Source organism: Rosa chinensis, chromosome 7 (genome assembly GCF_002994745.2).
Source record: "Rosa chinensis cultivar Old Blush chromosome 7, RchiOBHm-V2, whole genome shotgun sequence".
NCBI lineage: Eukaryota > Viridiplantae > Streptophyta > Magnoliopsida > Rosales > Rosaceae > Rosa > Rosa chinensis.
The window spans coordinates 13148039-13170741 of record NC_037094.1 but is presented as its reverse complement, the minus strand read 5'-3'; the positions used below and the strand labels follow the sequence as shown (position 1 = coordinate 13170741).

Genomic DNA, 22703 nt, shown 5'->3' with positions numbered 1-22703 from the left:
AGGACAGTGAGGCAGACTTGTTTACTAAGTCATTGCCCAATACCACGTTCGAGAAACATGTGGCAAGAATTGGCTTGCGGAAATTATCTGAACTCCCATGATCGTAGTCATCAGGGGGAGGTGCAGACATCAGGGGGAGATGTCTACATGTTCGTCTCGAATCGTGAAGGGTGTGTTGTGCTCTTTTTCCCCTTCGACCGAGGTTATTTTTGTCCCACTGGATTTTTGTTACTCGGCAAGGTTTTTAATGAGGCAACGAGAGAAGCACCGCGTTTGGGCAACACAAGGGGGAGTGTTGAAGGAAAACCGAATTTGTGTTTAGCCCAAACTCTAGGTTACTTGACCTAGTGGTAATAGGATTTAATTAGAAGGATCTAGAATCCTAATCAATGTAGAATTACTTTCCTTGTATGATTGAGATTCTATACATTGTAATCCTCTAGATAAATAGGCCCCTATTATCAATGAGAATACACTGAAAATTCCTCTCAAATTCAGTTTCTCTACAACAATGACAAAGTTTGTAATTTTTGCATTTCTTTCGTCAAATAAATCTGCTCGATCATAAATGTTAATGTTAATACATGCAGGACATTCTTAAAACCTTGCACATGGCGGTTTAACATTTCCTTAATTAATGTAAGATATCATAGTTAAGATTGTTTTCTCTCAAAGGAAAAAAAGGAAGAAGAAGAAGAAGAAAATGTTAAGTTCTTATTTGATTATCTGGTCTATGTACGAGTCACGGGGTCGTTTTTGGTAATTTATTTTCTAATACAAAGTATAAAGAGTTGCATAACCTCTATCACAATTAAGTTTCATTCAATTTTGGTATCAATTACTGAATATGGTAAGGTAAATCCTTACTGAATATGTCTTTCCAAAAAGGAAATATACCAGAAATATTCTAATTTGCCATTTCATAGTTTCCCACCGTAAGCTATATTTCATATGCCATTTTCTAAACCCAGCTTGTTTTTGGCCACTAAAACAACTACAAGATTTCTATATCTTTTGCACACTAATAGCTAAAAAAAAGACTCATATAAATTGAGTTATATAAAAGTTACTTTTCAAATCTCCTACAAAATTTTCATAATTATATACTAAATTAAATTTATTGTAAAAGTAAAAATGGATTGGAATTGGTCTACTCATTTCATTCATAACCCCTTTATATAGGGATAGGATTACAACGGAAATATCAATTACATTGATGATACTAAATGCTGATTGAGCTGTGATTTGTAATTGCTTGATTCCCTCTTCGTCTGTTTCTTTGACGAAGGCACATAATGTGCTTTTCCTTTAACACTCCCCCTTGTGCCAAGTCAAAGACGAAATGGTGCATGAGTTGTTGCCTCACTAAAAACCTTACCAAGTAACAATAAAAACCCTGTGGGACAAAAATAAAACTTGGTTGAAGGAAAAGAGCACAACGCATCTTCTACATTTGAGAATGACATGTGTGTGTTAGACTCCCCCTGACGTCTAAACCTCCCCCTGATCATTACATTAATCAAGTAAGCTTAGAAAGTCTTCGCATTCCTATGCTTTTCACATGTTTCTCAAATGTGGCCTTAGGCAGTGATTTGGTGAACAAATCTGCCACATTCTCCTCAGACCTTACTTGATTCACTTGAATCTTGAGAAGGGTCTATTGTTGCTGATTGTAGAACAACTTTGGCGATATGTGTTTTGTGTTATCACTCTTAATACAACCTAGCTTCATCTGTTCGATGCAAGCTGCATTGTGTTAATAAATGCAAGTAGGCTCTTCAGTGGTAGAACTCAAACCACTAATCCCTCAAATATGTGCAATGATAGTTCTTAACCATACACACTCACGAACCGCCTCATGTACAACAATGATCTCTAAGTGTTTCGAGGAGGTAGCCACAAGGGTTTGCTTGGTTGATCTCCAAGATATCGCCGTGTTCCCATTGGTAAATACATAACCAGTTTGGGAACGACCTTTATGTGGGTCAGAGAGATACCCAGCATCAGCAAAAACAACCAAAACATCATTTGGCGTTTCGGTGTAGTGAGTGACACTTTCGCCATCAATATTTTCTTCAGGGATTGCAGTTCCATCTGCGGTCCCTCTTGTCTCTCTATAGGGAAAGAACAGTCTCAAGTCAATGGTTCCTTTTACGTATCGAAGATGTTCTTGATACCATTCCAGTGACGCTGCGTTCGCGCTGAGCTAAATCTAGCCAACAAGTTCACTGAGAATGCAATGTCTCGTCGAGTAAATTGGGCTAAGTACAATAATGCGCCTATTGCACTTAGATAGGGAATTTTAGCTCCCAACACTCGTTCGTCATCTTCCTTTGGACGAAATGGATCTTTCCTTGAATCCAAACTTCGACCGATCATGGGAGTGCTAGCAGGATGTGCTTTGTCCATGTTATATCGCCTGACTTTTGGACATATGCAGACTGGTGGATTAATATTCCACAAACTCGGTGTTCTAGTTCAAGGCCTAGATAGAATCGAGTTTTCCCAAAATCCTTCATCTCAAATTCAGATTTCAAGTAGCTCGCAGTTTCTCTTATTTCATCAAGAGTACCAGTTATGTTCATATCATTGACATATACTACTACAATTACAAATCCGGAACTTGTTTTCTTTATGAATATGCAGGGGCATAATTCATCGTTCTTATATCCCTTCCCAATCAAGTAGTCACTTAGACGGGTATACCACATCCGCCTGGATTGTTTTAATCAGTAAAGTGAGCGTTTCAACCTAGTTGCAAACGCACGCCGTGGTTTAGAGTCACTTGGCATGGGTAATGTAAGGCCATCAGGCACTTTCTTATATCTCTGAATCTAGATCCCCATGGAGATATGCAGTAACCACATCTATGAGCTGCATTTCCAGTCCTTTGGAAACTACTAAGCTAACTAAGTAACAGAACGTTATAACGTCCATTTTTGGGAGAGAATGTCTCCTCGTAGTCAATTCCATGGCGTTGTGAGAAACCTTGTGCCACAAGGCGAGCCTTGTACCATAGGACTTCATTCTTCTCATTACGCTTTCTGACAAATGTCCATTTATGTCCTACAGGCTTTACACTTGGTGGGGTTAGCACTACCGGACCAAATACATGTCTCTTTGTCAGAGAACACTACTAGAATAATGCTAATAGACATCATGTCATAGACATCGGTTAGGATTTGAGGAGATGTAAAAAAAATTTCTAACATCGGTTATTAAAAATCTGATTTCTATCTGTACATTAACATCGTTTCTAATAGTTAACCGATGTCTACATTTTTTTTTCAAAATTTTGAAAAACGCGGAAAATGACTAAGTTACAAAATTTTCAACGCGGGGGAACAAAATTTCAATTCCCCAACACTTAGTCATATTGACTGCCTCGACATTTTTTCATTCTCAAACCCTACCCACCACGACACAGCACCCGACCTCCTCTTCCTCATCCTCCGCCTCCAACCAGCACCCAACTACTCTCCGCCTCGGCCTCCGTCTCCACTCTCCTCCTTCTCTGCCTCTGTCTCCGTTCTCCTCCTTCTCCTCCTCCGACACACCTCTTCTCTCATCTTTCTTCTCAAATCCACCAATGATGCAGTCCATGCCGGAGCTCCGCCTTGTTCCCTCGTCGAGCCCACCATGGAAGATAAGACCTAACATTCAAGACAAGGCTCGCCGTCGATTCAGGTATTGGATTATTGGGTCTCACTCGATTTTGTGTTAAATTGTTTTCAATTACTTCTGGGTATCTTTTGGTTAATTTCTCGATTAATTTTTGTCTAATCCTATGTATCAATCTATATCTATGTGTGTACCTATTTTGGGGGTTACTTCAGGTTTGTTGAGTGGATGGATTGTTGTTGTTCCGGGACTGAAATTACTCTCAAGATGTTGGATATGAAGACCATCTTCTTTTTCCTTGTAGGAATACCTTGTTACAACATCCAAGAACCAGATCTTGTATGTCTTCTTCAGTTCCCCTAGACTTCGGGTATGTTTACTTATTTTTGTTTATCTTAGTTCCCCTCAATCCTAGTCTTTTGAGATAGTGTGGCATGTTATGCTATCAGTGTTGATCTAGACTAATGATGTATACACATGTGAATTGGATTGACAATTTAGCAATATATGTCATGGATCAATCTGGGATGGATCTTTGAAATTTATGAGTGAGTTCTTGAATGTGGGAGTGGGTGATGAGTGTTTGGGAGATTTGAATGGGTTTTGTGAGAGATTTCGAGAACGTGGATGAGGCATTTGGTAGTAGAGACATTCAATTGAGTTGGGTTGATGTGAGGTATGAATTGGAGTGTGGTAAGAATGAGGCTGGATTGAAATGTGGTTTTTTCGAAAGGGGGATTAGCTCATCTGATTCAATTGAGTCTTGGAATATCAGATGTTATGGGGATGCCTTTGGAGTGCAAGTTTTGTGATCTTGAGTTGGCTGAGTTGAAAATGTTGCCTAGAAGTAGAGCTGATGATGGCTTGTTTTCCGTGGAAAGCATGAAGTCGCAAACAAGAGGCCATAAGGTGAAGAGGTTGTTCTGGGGAAGTGTTGGCAATGGAGTGTCGAAGATTCAGGTTAAGGCTTTGCAAAAGGACAGTGAGTTTGTGAAATTCAAGGGGCGGTTATCAGATCCAATTCTTGTCTATGAAGTTTCAGGTAGAGATGGAAAAGAAGTTTGTGGTGGTTTTTTTGTAGATAAGGTTCTGGAAATGCTATCAGTGGAATTGGGCGAGTTTGTTCCAAGGAAATTGGCTCCTGTTTGGCAGATTCTCTTGAGTTTTTTATACAGGGATGGTTGCTGGGCATTAGTGTCTATTTCTAATGATAGTGGTGTATTACATACTGGAATCCTTAAGCCTTTTACAGTTTCTTCAGCTCTTCTGTTTATTTTGGATGAAGGATTTCACCCTTACAAAAAGGGCATGGCATTGGTGCGGTGAATGTGGGTCAATCTCGTCCAAAGATGAACAATGAGGTATGCAAACCCAATGAAGATTACTGAGACTATGGAAGCCGTTCTGTTACTAAATCATTGTTTCAAGATGACTAGTAAATGGAGCAGTAGCCTCTCCTTAGATTCAATGGCATGGAGCTTTTCTCAGGTATATGCCAAATAATCTCTGGAAGCTATTAGGATGCTTAACCAAAGGTGGATAATCATAATCATTACTAGTGTCTGATAAAGAAAAACTACAAAACATGAAAAGTCTAATTCTCTGTCATCTGCAAGCATCTCCTTATTATCAGTTATTGGCCTCGAGCCAAGAGTTTCAGGACCATTTCAATGCACACAAAGAAACTGCTGGTTCTGAAAGGCTTGCACATGTCCCTTCTGTCCAAAATTCTGGAACATCATCCGGAGAGATTAAGAAGGCTTATGTAGAGAAGAAATTGAAAGGAAATAAAGGTGACCAGTTGATTAAGATAGAAGAGAGGGAAATAGGAGACGCTGGTTCGAGGCCATACAGATAGTATCTGAAACCGAACAAAGGGGTCTTGCACTTCTCAGCAGCTGTTCTTTTACACCTGACGTTTGTTATTACTTATTAGTCAGATAACACAGAACTCTTGGATGGCTGCTAATGTTGGTAATCCCAATGTTAGCTCATCACAATTGATCTTGGTCTACCTATCGATTGGATTTTCTGCAACATTTATTTTACTGTTCAGATCTCTGTTAACAGTTGGTTTGGGTCTTGAGGCATCAAGGGCTTTATTTTCTCAGCTACTAAACTCTCTATTTCATACACCCATGTCTTTCTATGACTCAACGCCTCTGGGAAGGATACTAAGTCGAGTATGCATTTTAACTAGAAACTTTAATTATAGACTGAGGACTTAAAAATGACCTAATTGTTTTATGTACTGCATTTTGATTGTTTAGCTTTCATCTGATCCAAGTATCGTAAATCTTGATATTCCATTCAGCCTTGTCTTTGCTTATGGAGCTACCATAAATGCTTACTCCAATCTTGGAATACTAGCTGCTGTTACATGGTAAGTCCTGTTTGTTTCCATACCAATGGTCTTTCTGGAAATTCAACTATAGGTATGCTATTTGAGCTTCTTTTATATCTTGTTAGAATTTGAAATTGAACGAGCAAAGCATGTTCTTTTGCGTGGAAACTTCTTTATATGACACAGTATGTATTCCTTTCAGAAATATTACTTTTCCACTACAAAGGAGTTGATGAGGATCAATGGAACAACCAAGTCTTTTGTAGCAAATCATCTAGCAGAGTCTGTATTAGGCGCCATTACAATAAGAGCTTTCAATGAAGAAGAGCGCTTCTTGGCAAAGAATTTTCACCTCATTGACACAAATGCTAGCCCATTTTTTCATAGTTTTGCAGCAAATGAGTGGTTGATTCAACGGTTAGAAATAATTTGCGTAGCAGTTCTCACCTCTGCAGCACTCTGTATGGTTTTGCTTCCAACTAGAACTTTTAGCTCTGGTTAGTTTTCCTAAATTTTTCTGGAAGCCAGTGACTGGACTTATAGTTATGATTCTTATATAAATTGCTACGTAACTGCAGGGTTTATTGGAATGGCGCTTTCTTATGGTCTTTCATTAAACATGTCATTAATCTATTCAATTCAAAACCAGTGTACTATAAGGAGACTCAAAACATGGATCAATTAAAGGCAGACTCAAAACATGGATGAATATTTTCTGGGATGACGGGGTTGGATGCCAAACTGAAAATTCTTACTGCAGGTATGCTCTTAATGATAAATTTAAACCCAGTTTGTCTTTCTGCCTAAGTTTATGTAGAGTATGGTTTCCTGTTTCTTTTAAGTTTTGTTTTGGATTCTGATTTTGGGTCTTTTTGATGCAGCAAATCTGATATAAAGAGCATAAAGGTGAGGCTAGGGGCGATTAAGAAGAAGAGGAACGCTGTGCTGAAGTATCTGAAGAATAATGTTGCTGTTCTTCTCAAGATTGGCCTTGATATTAATGTATATGGAGGGTTAAGTTTCATGGCTCATTAGTTTTAATGTATATGATGTGTCAATTTCATCATTGTTTTGCTTGGCCTTAATAGAAATTAATACAATTCCCTAATATTTAAAGTACATTTGAATTTCATGTTATTTGTGGATCAGCTTTCTAGTACCAAATACAGCAGGAAAGGGATATGAAAAAAACATCAGTTACTGATGAAGAACTGATGTCAGAAAACACAAATTACATCAGTTTGAAAACAAAAACTGATGTCAGAAAAGAGAAAATACATCAGTTTGGAAACCAAAACCGATGTCAAGAATGAGAAAATACATCAGTTACCAAACAAAAACCGATGTCTAGCATTACTATGGACATCGATATATAAACAAAAATGATGTCTACTATAAATATAGACATCAAGATATAAACAAAAACCGATGTCTAGCATTACTATGGACATTGATATATAAACAAAACCGATGTCTAGATTACTATGGACATCGATATATAAACAAAAACCGATGTCTGCTATAACTATGGACATCGATATATAAAAAAAAACCTATGTGTAGAATAAGTATGGACATCGATATATAAAGAAAAACCGATGTCTAGAATAACTATGGACATCGATATATAAACAAAACCGATGTCTAGCATAAATATGGACATCAGTTCAAACTATACTATAGAATGTAGATTGAATGTCTAGTGAAATATTATGTACCAAACACACGAAAAGCTTATGAACCACAAGCAAAAATTTATGAGAACCGGTGTGTAAAATATTATCAGACATCGTTTCTAAATCAGAAACGATGTTAAAATGGATAATTGTGTTGTTAGACCTATATTTCATTAAGCATCTAATGCCAAAATATGAAGGTTTGACAATAGCTAAACACACCAAAATGGTGATTACAATAATGTTTTTACATCGGTTCTAGACCTTAAACCAATTTCTCGTTGTAAAATAGACATCAGTTGTGAACCGATGACTTAGTTTTGGCGATCTTTAACATCGCCCACTAAGACATCGGATTTTTTTTTTTTTAACATCAGTTGTGAACTGATGTCTATGAACTTTATCCTAGTAGTGGAATCTAATTCTACCTGGATTGATTCATTCCATTTAGGCCAATCTGCTCTTTGTTGACATTTTTCAACAGAGCGTGGTTCGATATCATCGTGCTCTATGATTCCTTGAGCAACAGTATATATCATCAATGTGTATGGAAGATCTTTCTATCAACTCATACACACTCTCGTAATCCTTTGAGATTTCTTTGTTCTCTGGAATCATTTCAAACATCAGAGCGTCCTCCAGTATTGATTCATAGACATAACTATAATCAGAGATAATCTCATGAGAGGGATTCTATACATTGATGATTGGTTTGTGCCTTACTCACCCTCTTCTTCCTTGGGTGAGTGTCAATCGAACCAAGTGACCACCCCCTCTTCCTTGGGGAGCCACGACCTCAACCACACCTCCACTAAGTGAGGTTGCAGTGCCTCTATCTGAGGCACCGTGCCCCTTGTTGGGGACTTCTAACCTTGCAGAGACATTTGCAGCTGGTATATGTGATCTCGTCACTTTTGCGATATCAGTAAACGCATCAGGCATCAAATCTGCTACGTTATGAAGATCGATTATTCTTTTCACTTCACTTTCACTTTGTGAAGTGCGGGGATCAAAATGAGACAGAGTGGGGACAAACAACGACAATTCCTGTCGTTCCCTTGGAAAATCCTTTTTCCTATCTCTCCCTAACGACGGGAAGACTGTCTCATCAAAGTGACAATCCGCAAATCTAGCGGTAGAGAGATCGTCTGTCAAGGGTTCCAAATAGCGGATAATTGTTGGGGATTCGTATCCAACATAAATACTTAATCGTCTCTGAGGACCTAGTGTAGTGCGCTGTGGGGGGCGCAATAGGCACATATACTGCGCAACCAGATATGCATAAGTGTGAAATGTCAGACCCATATCCAGTTACCAACTGGTACGCAGAAAATGGTTGGCTAGCAGTGGGTCTAAAACAAATAAGTAAAGATGCGTGTAATATTGCATAACCCCATGCAGATATAGGCAAGTTGGTGCGCATAACCAATGCCCTAGACACCATCTGTAGCCTTTTGATGGTGGCTTCTGCGAGACCATTTTGTGTATGCACATGGGGTATAGGATGCTCTACATCGATCCAAATAGATATGCAATAATCATCAAATGCTTTTGATGTAAACTCTCCAGCATTATCAAGCCTTATAGACTTGATAGGGTGATCAGGGTGGTGAGCCCTTAAACGTATAATCTGTGCTAGGAGTATTGCAGCATTTCTTGTGGACAATAAAACGACATGTGACCAGATTGTCGAAGTATCCACCAGAACCATAAAGTACTTGAATGGTTCGCATTCTGGATGGATAGGTCCACAGACATCTCTTTGTATCTTTTGTAAGAATGGAATGTTTTGTTTTGTATCTTTAGCATAGGAAGGTCTCGATCCTGTTTTTACTAAAGAGCAGGCTTTGCAAAACGAGTGATGTGCCTTTGAAATAGTCAATGAGGCATAATGGGAGGGAGGTAGTGCTTCTGGTACTTCAGAAAGCAATGACTGCATTTGAGCAATCCTAGAACCGACACCTTGCAGTGTGACGGATTTTTCTCCCATTTTTCACTCGAAAGAAGGGATGTCCGTGTGAGTTCTTGAAAAATACCGATCATCATGTCACGACCTCGGTGCCATAAGCGGTCATGCAAAAGGCTGTATGAGTCAGTGTCCCACATTTCATTGTTGGTGACAGTATAGGATTCAATTATCCGAATCGTAGTGAGGTACAGTCCACTAAATTGACTCATAAGTTTCTCTAAGATGTGTTTCCTTCCACAGTCATTAGATGTAATATCAAGGTATTCAGTTCCATTCTCACGGTGTGTTTTTACATGATAACCGTTGACACAAATTTCTTTGAAACATTAACAAGGTTCGATTAGCTCTTGGTGCATACAGAGCGTTTTTGACTTTAAATATATCTCAGATTCTTTAGAGTAATTTTATTTTAGTAGAATGATAATCTTTTCATTCTAATAATAATTTTTTTCTCTAGATGTATTGCTTTACATCTTTATATTGCAATTTCGAACCATGTAAATATGTGTATAGAAAATAAATTTGAATAAATTCAGTGCTTCTAAATAAAATTTGAAATTTATTAATAAGTCAACGATAAGCAAATCAAGGTCTTTGTTCAGAAATCTAATTCATCAAACCATTCTTTAAGACCAAATAATAGTCTAATTAAAAATGAGGCATTATGCCTTCACAACTATCTTTGGAAAATAAAATGAATAAAGCAGATCAGTCAAGATTGAGAGCATCCATTTACTTAGCTCGAATGTCTGCCATTGAAGTCTGTAATTGTAAGGTTGACGTTTAGGTCATGACCTTCTTCTTCCATGTAGTGAGCCTCTTGTTCTTTAGACTCTCTATATCTCTTGTAATTGGCTGCTACTTTATTGTTTGCTTGGCAGTTCTTGTACCAATGCCTAATGAATCCACACGTATAGCATGGTTCATTGTCAACTCTTTCCTTTTGCATCTTGTTTCCATGATCCCCATGTCCCTTTCCACATGGTGCATGATTGCCACGTGAGTAGGGATCAGCACGTCTAAACCCCCTTGCATTGGAGTTATTTCCACCTTTCATTTTTCCATAATTAGCCTCGGGAATTTTCTTTGTCCCAGTGGGCCTGGCATTGTTATTCAAGATAATCTTATTTTGTCTCTCAGCCACTTGCAGTAGGCTTATCAACTTATTGAAGGTTGTGATTCTTTTGTTGTCATAATCCAACTGATACTGGTTCGCTAGTATAAAAGCTGAATTAGGAAAGGTGGTAAGAGTCTTGTAGATCATATCATCTTCTGTGATTTCCCTTCCACAAAAATTGAGACGTGCTTTTAAGCGCAACATGTCCTTGTTGAAGTCATTGACCTTTTTATAGTCAAGCAAGCGTATTCCATTCCACTGAATAGCTAGTTCTGGCAGTAAAGTGTCATGAATGTTCCCAGAACGTCCTTTAAGGGCATCCCACAATTCTTTGGGTGTCTTCACCTGAAGGTACTCCCAGCGTAGGCTAGGATCAACATGTCGCCTCAGAAACATTAAGGCATCTGCTTTCACCTTATTAGATAGTTCATCATCTTTGGGGTCAATAATGGTGGCAGTGTAGTCTTTTGCCACTAAGGCAGTTTCCATATCGGAAACCCAACGATGGTACTCAAGTCCTTCTGAGTCCAAAATGTCAAACTCAAGTCGAGTTGGATTAGCCATCTACACAAAACAAGAGGGAAGATATAAATTACGCAGTCATAAAGACATCCACGTGAATTATTTTCCAAAAATATGAATTATATTTCAAGACTAAGATTCGTAATGGTCATATTTTTTTCGATGCATGTGAAAATACTTTATCACAGTAAGTGTGTGTGTATAATGCGCATGAATTTTCATTATCATGGCAAAGCGCAATTTTTGTCTATTGCATTCTAAAAATAAGCATAGCACATTTAATCATAGCATATATAAGAAATAAAGTACATGGCATGCTCAAATTTCATAAATATACAACAAATTATATACTACGCATAATCATAGCAAATTATATAATAATAGCAAGAATATATCATGCATAAAATAAAATGTAAATAATAGCATAATACAAAGCAGGCGTAGACATAATTTATATAAGTGTAAATAAAATAAAAACATGCTCAAAATTTCATAAATAATATATAACAATATATATAGATATATATGGCATGCTCAAAAAATGAAATATATAATCATGCTTAAAGATAATTATATAAAGCATAAATGACAAAGCATACTTAAAATGATTAATATAATCTAACTAAACATGCTTAATAATAAAATATAAGCATAAACAATAAAGTATAAAGCATGCTTAAAAATAGAAAACAAAAATTCACATGCTTGGTTAAAATAGTAAAATAAAAATAAAGAAAACATACTTGATTTCGAGAAAATAAAACAATAATAGCGGACGCGCGTGTTGATGCAGGCGTGCGTAGTGATGTTTTTGTGCTTGAGAAAAAAAACTAGGCTTCTTGTTTTCGGCAGTGGGCCACGAGGCAGTATTTTTTCTTTCTTTGCTTTTCTCCTTTTTTTTTTTTCGCTCTGGGTTGCAGGCCTTTTTTTTTGTTAATTTGGGCCGGGTATTCTTTGGGCCGGGACTTTACTTTGGCCCGGTCACCCTTTTTATTTATTTATTTTATTTATTTATTTATTTATTTTTCACGTCTTCTTCCTCGCTTTTTTTGTTTTTTTTTTCTTCTTCTTCCTCTTCCGTCTGTTTTGTAGATTGGGGCTGGACAAGGCCGTTGCTACTGCAGACGCGCGGGGGCAAGAGACTGGTGGCTGTTGTGTGAGGCCTGGTGGGCTGGGATCGATTGGGAAAGCCGCCGGATCGAGATGGAGGCCGGTGAGGTGGGCACGGGGATGCCGCTATTGGTGTGCGGTGTAGGCACTGTGGTGTGTAGGTGAGAGGCCGGTTGTGGGGCTGCAGGAATCGGTGCTGCAGGGATCAGTAATGTAGGCGAGGCTGATGAACAACGACGAATCTGATCTGGGTCTGGGAAGGACGGCGCCGCTTGGAAAAACAGGCAGGCAGATGCGCGCAAGCGGAGCTACAAGGCAGATGAGCGCAGACTGGGCTGCGAGGCCAGACGAAGACGCGCACTTAGGGAGGAGGCTTGGTTAGGTGGGCTGTGCGCGCGGAGGAAGAGCCGACGGTGGAGGCTGCTGGCATGGATTTTTTTTTTTTTTTGGGAATAGGTGGTTGCGGCAGAAAAGAAGAAAAAGCTTTTTATCTTCTAGGGTTTTGTTTTGTTTTGTTTTTCGACGGAAAGAAACTAGAAAACTAGGTTTTTTTTCTTTGGCTATTTGCTCTGAGCGTGCTGATAACGTGTAAAAGTAAAAATGGATTGGAATTGGTCTACTCATTTCATTCATAACCCCTTTATATAGGGATAAGATTGCAACGGAAATATCAATTACATTGATGATACTAAATGCTGATTGAGCTGTGATTTGTAATTGCTTGATTCCCTCTTCGTCTGTTTCTTTGACGAAGGCACATAATGTGCTTTTCCTTTAACATTTATCTAAATATATTTAATATTAGGCTCAAATAAAAGATCTCATTGAGATCTTTCTAATGTTATAATATTTATCCTCAAAAAAAATATATAAGTACAAATTAAAGAAGAATAAAGATTAGGAGCTAAAAATAATAAATGACATAAACGGAATTAAAACTCAATGTGTTTGAAATTGTTTGGGCAAAATAGGAACAATAAGAAAAAATAATAAAGAAATAGAAAGATATGGCATATGAATATGTAAGCCATATATGGGGTGCATCTGGGTGGTAAGGCACATTTTTTTTTTTTTTGATTTCCGTGTATATGGCTTACGATGGGAGCGAATTATACCCCATATTTGACTTTTTGGCTTACCGTGGTCCGTGGCGGATGGTCTTAGGGCGAAGAGTCTTATGTGGACAAGGTCCACCTGCACCAATCCCAAATTCAGCATGTGACTGACACGGGCGGTTTTTAATTTAACCATGTTCCATAGTAAAATTTTTCCAATTAGGGTCCTTATGATTATGTAGTACTGTAATTAATCCAATAGAAACCTCCACGCAGTGGAAAATAAAAATACGTACGGACTCTGGGAATTCTCTCAGTCTGCTCAAAATAACTCATATAATGTCAACCAACACGTGTTTGGTTAATTAAATTGTTTACTGAAAATGTCAGTTAGTTGAATTATTAGAATTTAGTTAATCAGATTGTATGGCTTGCTAGTCTAAAACTCTATATAGCCGCATTCTCAGCTCCTATATATATAATAGATCCGATTAGTAACAATGCACAGATTTTAGATATTCAAGAACATAATTCTACTCTTAGCCGTCATCTTCTTCCTCTTTTGAAACCCTAATTATAAAGACACTCGTAAAAATGAAACCTCCCCATGTGGCCATTGTCCCAAGTCCAGGTATGGGTCATCTCATTCCCCTCGTTGAGCTAGCCAAACGACTTGTCGTCCACCACCACTTCAGCGTCACCTTTTTCATCCCCAGCGATGATGGATCAAACTTGACACCCCAAAGAAAAGTTCTGGATACCTTGCCCCAAACCATATCATCCACCTTTCTCCCTCCCGTAAACTTTGACGACCTCCCTAAGGACATTAAGCACTTAACCAGAATCGCTCTCACCATGACTCGGTCCCTCCCTGCTCTTCGTGACTCGATCAAGGCCCTAGCCGAGTCGACTCGGCTGGTTGCCCTAGTGGTTGATCTTTTTGGTTGCGATGCTTTTGATATGGCTAAGGAATTTGATGTGCTTCCCTACATTTTTTACCCTACAAATGCTATGGTATTGTGGTTTCAGTTTGAATTGCCAAAGCTCGATCAGACCATTTCTTGTGAGTACAGAGATTTGCTTGAACCGGTCAAACTCCCGGGATGTGTGCCGATGCACGGTAAAAATTTGTTAGATTCGGTTCAAGATAGGACCAACCAAGCCTACAAAGTGCTTATTGACGTTTCTAAGAGGTACAAGTCGGCTGTTGGGATCATGATCAATAGCTTTGTGGATTTGCAACCGAGTGCTTTCAAGGCTTTCAAAGAACAAGGACAAGGTCTTGGCCTTCCACCAATTTACCCAGTCGGCCCGATAACAGAGATCGGCTCGACCAATGGGAATGATTGTTTGAGCTGGTTAGATAGGCAGCCTAATGGATCAGTGTTGTTTATTTCATTTGGGAGTGGTGGCACCATCTCAAGTGCACAAATGAATGAGTTGGCACTAGGTCTTGAAAAGAGTAGGGTGAGATTTCTTTGGAATTTCAAGTGTCCAAATGAGACATCAAAGAATGCAGCATATTTTGGTGTTCAAAGTTCGAATGATCTTTTATTTTTTCTACCCCGAGGGTTTTTGGAGAGAACCAAAGACGTAGGGTTAGTAGTGCCCTCATGGGCTCCTCAGGTCCCAATTTTAAGTCATGGCTCGACCGGCGGGTTTTTGACCCATTGTGGGTGGAACTCAACGCTAGAAAGCATTGTACATGGTGTGCCTTTAATTGCTTGGCCACTCTATGCAGATCAACGAATGAATGCAGTGTTGCTAGCTCAAGATTTGAAGGTGGCGTGGAGGGTTAAAATGAATGATAAGGGCATTGTGGAGAGTGAAGACATCGCCAAATATGCAAAGGGCCTAATTGAAGGAGAAGAAGGGAAAGTGCTCAAAAAGAGGATGATAGAGCTAAAAGAGGCATCCCAAGTGGCTTTGAGCCAAGATGGGTCTTCTACGAAATCACTTGCGGAGGTAGCTCAGATATGGAAGGATCACAAGAACCAGTTAATTAATCCAACCTGTTTGATGATTGCTTAATTGGATTTAGAGATTGAATATGGTTGATATCTTCAATGTGATTTCATTGTCCTGATAGGCATGCACGTTGTTTGGTATCAGATTGCAACGATTAATTAATACATCATTCAAAGAGAAATCTGAAGTTTGATCCTCATCAGTACGTAACACGAAAAAATTGCGCCTACTAGTACAATTCATAATTATTGTGTTGATACAACAACAAACGAGTGTCGATTACGATGTCTTCCTTTATTAGGCTCAATCTAATTTTGATAAACTCAAATCAGTTGGTGGATAACAAATTGAAATCCAATTTTGTGCTTTAAGGTGCAATACCATTTTATATATTTTTATGAGTAAAAACATTAAGTGGTATTGTTATATGCTAGTTGCTATTTGATCTAATGATATTAGTCCTACTCAGTTACTCTATATTCGAAATGTCCTGAATTTAACACAGATATTGTCGGATTGATATTGAAGTATTGAACCCAATAATAATTTCCGGAAAAGGAAATGAACGCGGTTTTTTACCATTCCAACAACCGGTAGAAAGTAATAACTTGAAGTAATTCCTCCAGGAATCAATAATTTCAATATTAACTAAGCGGGCGGGTCAGCGCCGACTTGACCCGTTTCATACCAAAACCCTTGTTGACGAAGAGGTTTTAGTCCCTCCCCTCCTCCACGCACTTTACGACGGAGATGGAGAAATCTCTGGTGACGCTCGATAAAGGCACCACCTGCTCCTCTTGGAACTACTCCGGCCAGAGATTAGCCACCGGCTCCCTCGACGGAACTCTCACCATCTTCGACTCGCGCCACCCGTCTTCTTCCTCTTTCTCCTCCACCTCAAAATCCAAGGTCCCCAACTCATTCCATCACTTCAATAACTCATTTTTGTCTCTTTTTAACTTTTCAATTCTACCCAAAAGCTAGATTTTTGTTTTCTTCAATAATTGTTGTTGGGTTTTTAGGTGCACCACGCTTCTGCCATTGTCAAAGTTGTCTGGGTTCCTCCGGAGTTCGGTCACGCAGTGGCGTGTGTTTGCGGAGATGGAACGCTGTCGTTGTGGGAAGAGATTGTTGAAGGTATTGGACTATGTTCTGCTTGTGTTTTGTGATGCATGTTATATCGCCTATGTGGACTGATTGAGTGTAAGAATGTGGGTTTATTGTTCTCTAGATGCACAACCTCTTCAATGGAAGCTGTGCAAAAGCTTTAGAAGTGATTCAGCTCAGCTGCTAGATGTTCAATTTGGGGGTTCATCGTCAAGTTTGAAAATGGTTAGTTCAGCTTTGTGGTTATTGTTCCTTAGAAAGTCTGGCAGTGGCAAACGGTGGATTGTTTACTGTTTTCTTTCATTCATTTGTTCTTATTTGATTTAGGGTTCCTGTCGATCTAATTGGCGCTTTTTAGAAACTGTGTGCAGCATGTTCAATGAAATTATAACTTGAGAGAATGAAATTCACGAATGTTAGTTTGTTTGTTTCATAGGTTGCTGCATATTCAGATGGCAATGTCAAGCTCTATGAGCTACTTGATCCATTGGAATTGAAGAACTGGCAGCTTCAGGTGATTATTTTATCTAATTCAGTTTGATAATCATATTATGCAGTTTAACTTGATTTTGAATTTGCTGATTGTGCTTGTACTAATTCCATCCCCGTCGATCAAAACAACTGGAAATGTTTCAAAAAACGTCGGCATACGACGTACAAAAAGTTCATGCCCCTCTTTATCTCTAAAGATAGGATGTCCTAAAAAACAAACAAACAAAGTATTTCTGAATTGATCTCACCCCTTCTTTAATAATTTCAATTCTTCTTTGTTGAGTAATAACTTAATTCTTCAATAAAATACTTCTTGAATCTCTCTTTGATTGATCAATGTGTAATATTTTGAATCCTTATTACTAATGGAATCGAAATGATCTCTGGATTGATCAGAGGATCCTTTCAATTGGCTAGAATCCGTTACTTGAACAAAACTAGATCTTGTGGAATCATATTGAATATTTGACGATACATTCTGTACCTTGCTAAAAAACTGATCCTTGTTTACCAACCACACATCGTCTAACCAATTCTCTCTCGATATGTTCCTCAAAAAATAAGATTCGTGCGGATTCTTCCCCCAACTAAAGAAGAGATCTTGGCGGAATTGCCACATATGAAATTGAGCACAATTTTGCATAGCCCGCTTGTTTCTCGAGAAGAGATGGGAAACATGCTCAATTTCATTTGATTGAATAGTGGACCCAGCTCCTTGTTGTTTGAAGAAAACCTCCACTTCAATTGGTATTTTTTCATGAAAAGCAAAACATGAGATAACAAATCCAGTCTTTCACTAAGATTTCGAATAGCTGTCCCGAATTCAAGTTGAGCATGTTTCACCTCTTCCTCGGACAAAATTAAACCTTGTAACAGACATGTATATTCTTGTTTACGGTTTTTATCTAGTTTCCCTCTTTATGTTTCTGTTGCTCTGCTTTCTTCTTTTTGGGGTCTTGTCATGCTTCCTCTTGACATGGTTCCGCCCTTCTATTTATGGTCTTGTCATAAATCATCTCTTGTGCTGGTCACTCCATATTATACATCTTCCAAGTCAAATAGGCTGCATCATGCAGAAAGATTTGTCAAGAATTTTTAGGCGATTACACCTCGCCATAGGTGTATGTTCGGAAAAGAATTCTGTCTATGTTGAATGAGTATTGACAGCTTTGAACTGCTCTTGACATTTTTTCTTTTCACAACCTTTGGCCTAGGCGGAAATTCAGAATGTTATTGATTCAGTATCTACACTTGGGAAAGCTGTGTGCTTATCCGCATCTATATCATGGAATCCAACAGGAGGAGAAAGCCAGGAATCAAGTTTTGTTTTGGGTTTCAATTCAGACACTCTACAACTTAATTCATCTAAGGTAAACTCGTACTTTCCTATCTTAAATATTGCAGGTTTATCTTCTTCACGTCAATTACATGAGCGTGCTCTTCTTTTTTTTTTTTTTTGTCTCCCTCCCAATTTTTTTTTTCTTTACACACTAGTTAAGCATCTCTCATATTCACAGTATGTTTTAGAAATTGTAGTATCATATGGAGGTCTATAGGTTCACTTGCTGATATAACTTCTAAAAGTTGCTACTGTGCTAAATCAGTAAAATGCTATTTGAGTGTGATCATTTTACACAGAAAGGTAGCATTTGCCTATCTTCATCAGTTCCTGATACAAACTTAAGTCCTCCAGTGCTCGCAGTAGATGTAAGAAATCATTACACCAAATGGATTCATCTAGTTTGAGACTCTTCTTTGTCTGGTTGACTTTTTGTTTTTTTCATGTTTTCTTACTTTTGTTTCTGAAGTTGCATATAGAAAGAGTAATGCTTTAAAGGGCAACCAAAATCATTTTGTAGTATACACCTTCTTATCACCGAAGTGATGTCTGTGCACTGTTTTGAAGTCCTTAAAAAGCATGTCTGCAGCATTCAGTTTTGGTCATGAGAAAGCAATTTTCTGTCGATAAAAAATGTGCGCCATATTAACCAAATTACATATCATACGAAATACAAGTTATGCCCTAAAATTTCTAAATGATGCAAGTGATGGGCTATGGGCTTGTAATTATTAATTTTACAGATATGGGAATTTGATCAAGCTCATCAAAGATGGCTCCCAGTTGCGGAATTGGCTTCTCCTAATGACAAGGGTGATCAGGTCTATGCGGTTGCCTGGGCACCAAACATTGGCAGGTAGGGATAGAATTGTCAAATTGCTGTGTATGAAACTGAACTTTTATGTATTTTTTCATCATATAGAATGCACGATTTTGGCTCTTACGATTTGAGGGGAAAATGCAATGAAGCTATTTTTATCAAGATAGTGAACTTGTGTAAATTTTATTTAGGCCCTATGAGGTAATTGCTGTTGCCACTCAGAAGGGAATATCAATATGGCATCTTGGATTAAACCCTGACTCAGATGGAAGGCTCTCTTCAGAGAAGGTTGCACAACTTTCTGGTCACAAAGGCGAGGTATCAATACTAACTATTGATTGTATTTTCAATCATTTCAGTGTTCGAGGAACAAATTGTTACTTTAATAGCAGCAAGAAAGACTTTAACTATATGTATGTATATTGTTTTATTATATGAACAAGTATGTGTATTTTGTGGTTCTACAATTGCAGAGCCTTAACAAGAAAAAATGTGAATTATCTGGAAAAGCAAGGTTATGAAGCTTCCTAATCGATTAATGTCTTGTGATCAGGTCTGGCAACTGGAGTGGGACATGAGTGGAATGACATTGGCATCCACTGGGAACGATGGGGTAGTACGGTTGTGGCAGTCTAATTTGAATGGCACTTGGCATGAAGAAGCTACATTGGAACCCACTTCTTAGTCATTTCCTTCCTCCGCTGCTACATGTTAAAAGAATGGCAACTTTCTATTTTCCTTGGAGGAGCAACCTAAATTTCTAAGATCGAAGATTAGTGATTCTCATTGAAATGCGGTCTATACTCTTGGTGTCATCTGATGAATCCCCTGAAATTGTGGCATGTGGTTTGTATAAAAACCGTACGGGAGAAAGTTGGATACTAGAACATTAATGCCCGTAAAGTTACCAATTACTTGCCGAGGACGTATGCAATTAATATCAGCTACTTTTGCACGTGTAATACTTATGTGAGAATGAAAATGATCAATCATTTTCATATTCGTTGTCAAAAAAAAAAAAAATTCATATTAATGTTGAGTGGACAAAATGAGTTGCTTGCTGCGTGCGTGCAACACTACAGACCAGAAAAGGAACAGAAAAGACACATTCCCACTTGCGAAGAATTTTAGCATACATGGCTATGCAAGTTCGCATATACCAACTATGTAATCTCAACCGTTTATATATAAGGTCCGTTATTTATCAATCAAAACTGTTAAACCCCAACGGTGCGTGTATCCTTGTATCGGAGACTCTGCTGTTTTTGACCACACAAATATATTATTTGACAATTGATTGGTTCCTAAACTAAATTGTTTCTGAACAATAAGGGAGAACACAATAAGGGAGAACAATGGAGAAGAACAAAGTCTCAAGAGTTTGTGTTACAGGTGGTTCCGGATATATTGGCTGTTGGCTAGTAAAAACGCTCCTAGAGAAGGGCCACACAGTCCATGCCACTCTCAGAAACTTGGGTCTCTCTCTGTTCTCTCTCTGTTTGTGAATATGCCTATTCTATCCAGCATTATATATGCGCGCTTGTATATATTTGTGTATATGTGCAACCCCCTTATTTGTGGTTTATTTTGCTAAATATTTCAGAGGATGCATCAAAAGTAGGCCTTCTGAAGTCTCTCCCCAATGCAGACACCAATTTGTTGCTGTTCAAAGCTGATATATACGATCCTAATGAATTCGAGCCTGCAATTGAAGGGTGTGAGTTTGTTTTTCATGTTGCAACTCCCATGCAACATGATCCCCAAAACTCCCAGGTCAGTTTCTTAATTACAAAGTTAGCTAATTAGTTATTTTCCTTTGTAAAGTGACATTGGTATATTAGATTACACCTGCACAGTGGTCAGTGGCGGATCTATTTACAGGGCTGGTTGGGCTACAGAATTTTATTATAAAAATTTTAGTATATGTTAGAGAATCACTACTTTGGTCAAGCGCTGTTGGTTAAGGCGCATAATTTTTTGCTGGAGACCCATGTTCGAAACTTTGTAGTTTCCATTTGATTGGGTTCCTCCGTTCTCTCCGGTTGTACTTCCCTTTGGGTTCCTCTGTTCTCTCCAGTTTTACTTCTTCTTATTTTCCTTTTAACTGTTGGGCTTTATATATATATATATATATTTTTTTTTTTTCTTCCCAAAATCAGTTTTATTATCTATTACACTTTAATCAAAGAGAAGAAATTTCAGTCCACCCCAATTTTCTATACTGGATCCGCCAATGCTGCATAGCTGATCTGTTTTCTTCTTCGTCTAACATGTTTTGGGATGAATGCTATATACATTGTCATTTTGTTCCCTAATGTAGTGAAATCTTGCTAGTGATTGACAATCTGAAGATTTGAGTATGCTGCAGTACAAAGACACAGCTGAAGCTGCTGTTGCCGGGGTGAGAAGCATTGCTGATTCTTGCATTCGATCGCAGACAGTTAAGCGACTCATCTACACTGCAAGCATACTTTCTATGTCCCCAAGAAAGGATGATGGAGTTGGATTCAGACCCTTACTTGATGAGTCGTGTTGGACACCACTTGATGCCTCATCTACTTATGGCAATGCTATCACGATGGTACGTTTTCTTCCTCTTGAATCTTTATTCATTTATTGACGCCATTAATCGACTATGCTCTAATTTTTAACTGGAAATTTTTATTGTTGAAGGGGTACATTAAATCAAAGACCTTAGCTGAGAAAGCAGTGCTGAGCCACAATGACTTTGATGATGGTAAATTAGAAGTGGTAACTCTTCCTTGTGGCTTAGTGGGAGGAGAAAGTCTTCTTTCATATTTGCCTACAAGTGTGGGAGTGATTCTGGCACAACTTACTGGGGACTTGTTTTCTTGCAATGCCTTAAAATTAATGCAAGAATTTATGGGATCAGTTCCTCTGGTGCACATTGATGATGTTTGCCAAGCACATATCTTCTGCATGGAACAGCCATCAATGAAAGGCAGATTCTGTTGTGCAGTTGCCTGTCACTCTATCAAAGAAATTGCAATATACTTCCAAGAAACTTACCCAGAATACAAGATACAAAAAAAGTAAGGGATCCAACATAGTTTCAGCACTCATAATTTCTGTGCGTGAATATATCCAATTTTCTTCATGGTTTTGTTGAATTCATTTCAGATTGACCGAAGGGCCTGAAGAAGGAAGCCAAAGTGATTTCAGTAAGCTGAAGAAGATGGGCTTTGAGTATAAGTATGGCATGAAGGACATACTAGATGACAGTGTAACATGGGCAAAGAAGTTAAATGGGAGCTCTCTTTCTCAAGTAGTTTAATTTGTGTTTGTTGCTATATTATGCGGGGAATCCCGGGGATATGTACAAGCTTGTAGCCTTGTAGCAAAGTATTTAATAAACCTATTTAGCATGTATCATCACTAACAATCGAGTGACGAGGATGAATGTAGTTTAATTTCATCAACTTCTCTCATACGTATATAACCGACACTCAAGTAGCATTGTTGTTGGGTGAATGGGTGGTGCCTGCAACACTTCAACTTATGTTGTTGAACAAGCATAAGTATACACGGTAGAACTGTTGTAT

The 22703-nt window shown here is 38.3% G+C and overlaps 4 protein-coding genes and 1 long non-coding RNA gene across 5 annotated transcripts; all 5 read left to right on the top strand.

Moving 5' to 3' along the window:
• The first annotated feature begins 4083 nt into the window (after positions 1–4083).
• On the top strand, positions 4084–4947 carry LOC112177431. The gene has a single exon (XM_024315720.2). It carries the CDS (start codon positions 4402–4404, stop codon positions 4945–4947), a length of 546 nt encoding a protein of 181 aa, XP_024171488.1. The 5' UTR covers positions 4084–4401.
• Positions 4948–6639: 1692 nt separating this feature from the next.
• On the top strand, positions 6640–7102 carry LOC112180931. Its single transcript, XR_002928565.2, has 2 exons — positions 6640–6725; positions 6847–7102. It is a non-coding gene; the product is annotated as an uncharacterized LOC112180931 (long non-coding RNA).
• A 6821-nt stretch (positions 7103–13923) lies between these two features.
• Positions 13924–15721, top strand: LOC112177430 (hydroquinone glucosyltransferase). The gene has a single exon (XM_024315719.2). The coding sequence runs from the start codon at positions 14009–14011 to the stop codon at positions 15443–15445; it is 1437 nt and encodes a 478-aa protein (XP_024171487.1). The 5' UTR covers positions 13924–14008; the 3' UTR covers positions 15446–15721.
• A 346-nt stretch (positions 15722–16067) lies between these two features.
• LOC112179646 (protein SEH1) lies at positions 16068–20214 on the top strand. The gene is made up of 8 exons (XM_024318100.2): positions 16068–16291; positions 16405–16519; positions 16614–16714; positions 16926–17003; positions 18196–18351; positions 19064–19176; positions 19332–19458; positions 19694–20214. The coding sequence occupies exons 1-8, from the start codon at positions 16133–16135 to the stop codon at positions 19823–19825; spliced, it is 981 nt and encodes a 326-aa protein (XP_024173868.1). The 5' UTR covers positions 16068–16132; the 3' UTR covers positions 19826–20214.
• Positions 20215–20441: 227 nt separating this feature from the next.
• Positions 20442–22580, top strand: LOC112179645 (anthocyanidin reductase ((2S)-flavan-3-ol-forming)). Its single transcript, XM_024318099.2, has 5 exons — positions 20442–20616; positions 20744–20913; positions 21509–21721; positions 21814–22193; positions 22282–22580. Exons 1-5 carry the CDS (start codon positions 20496–20498, stop codon positions 22433–22435), a joined length of 1038 nt encoding a protein of 345 aa, XP_024173867.1. The 5' UTR covers positions 20442–20495; the 3' UTR covers positions 22436–22580.
• Positions 22581–22703: the final 123 nt, after the last annotated feature.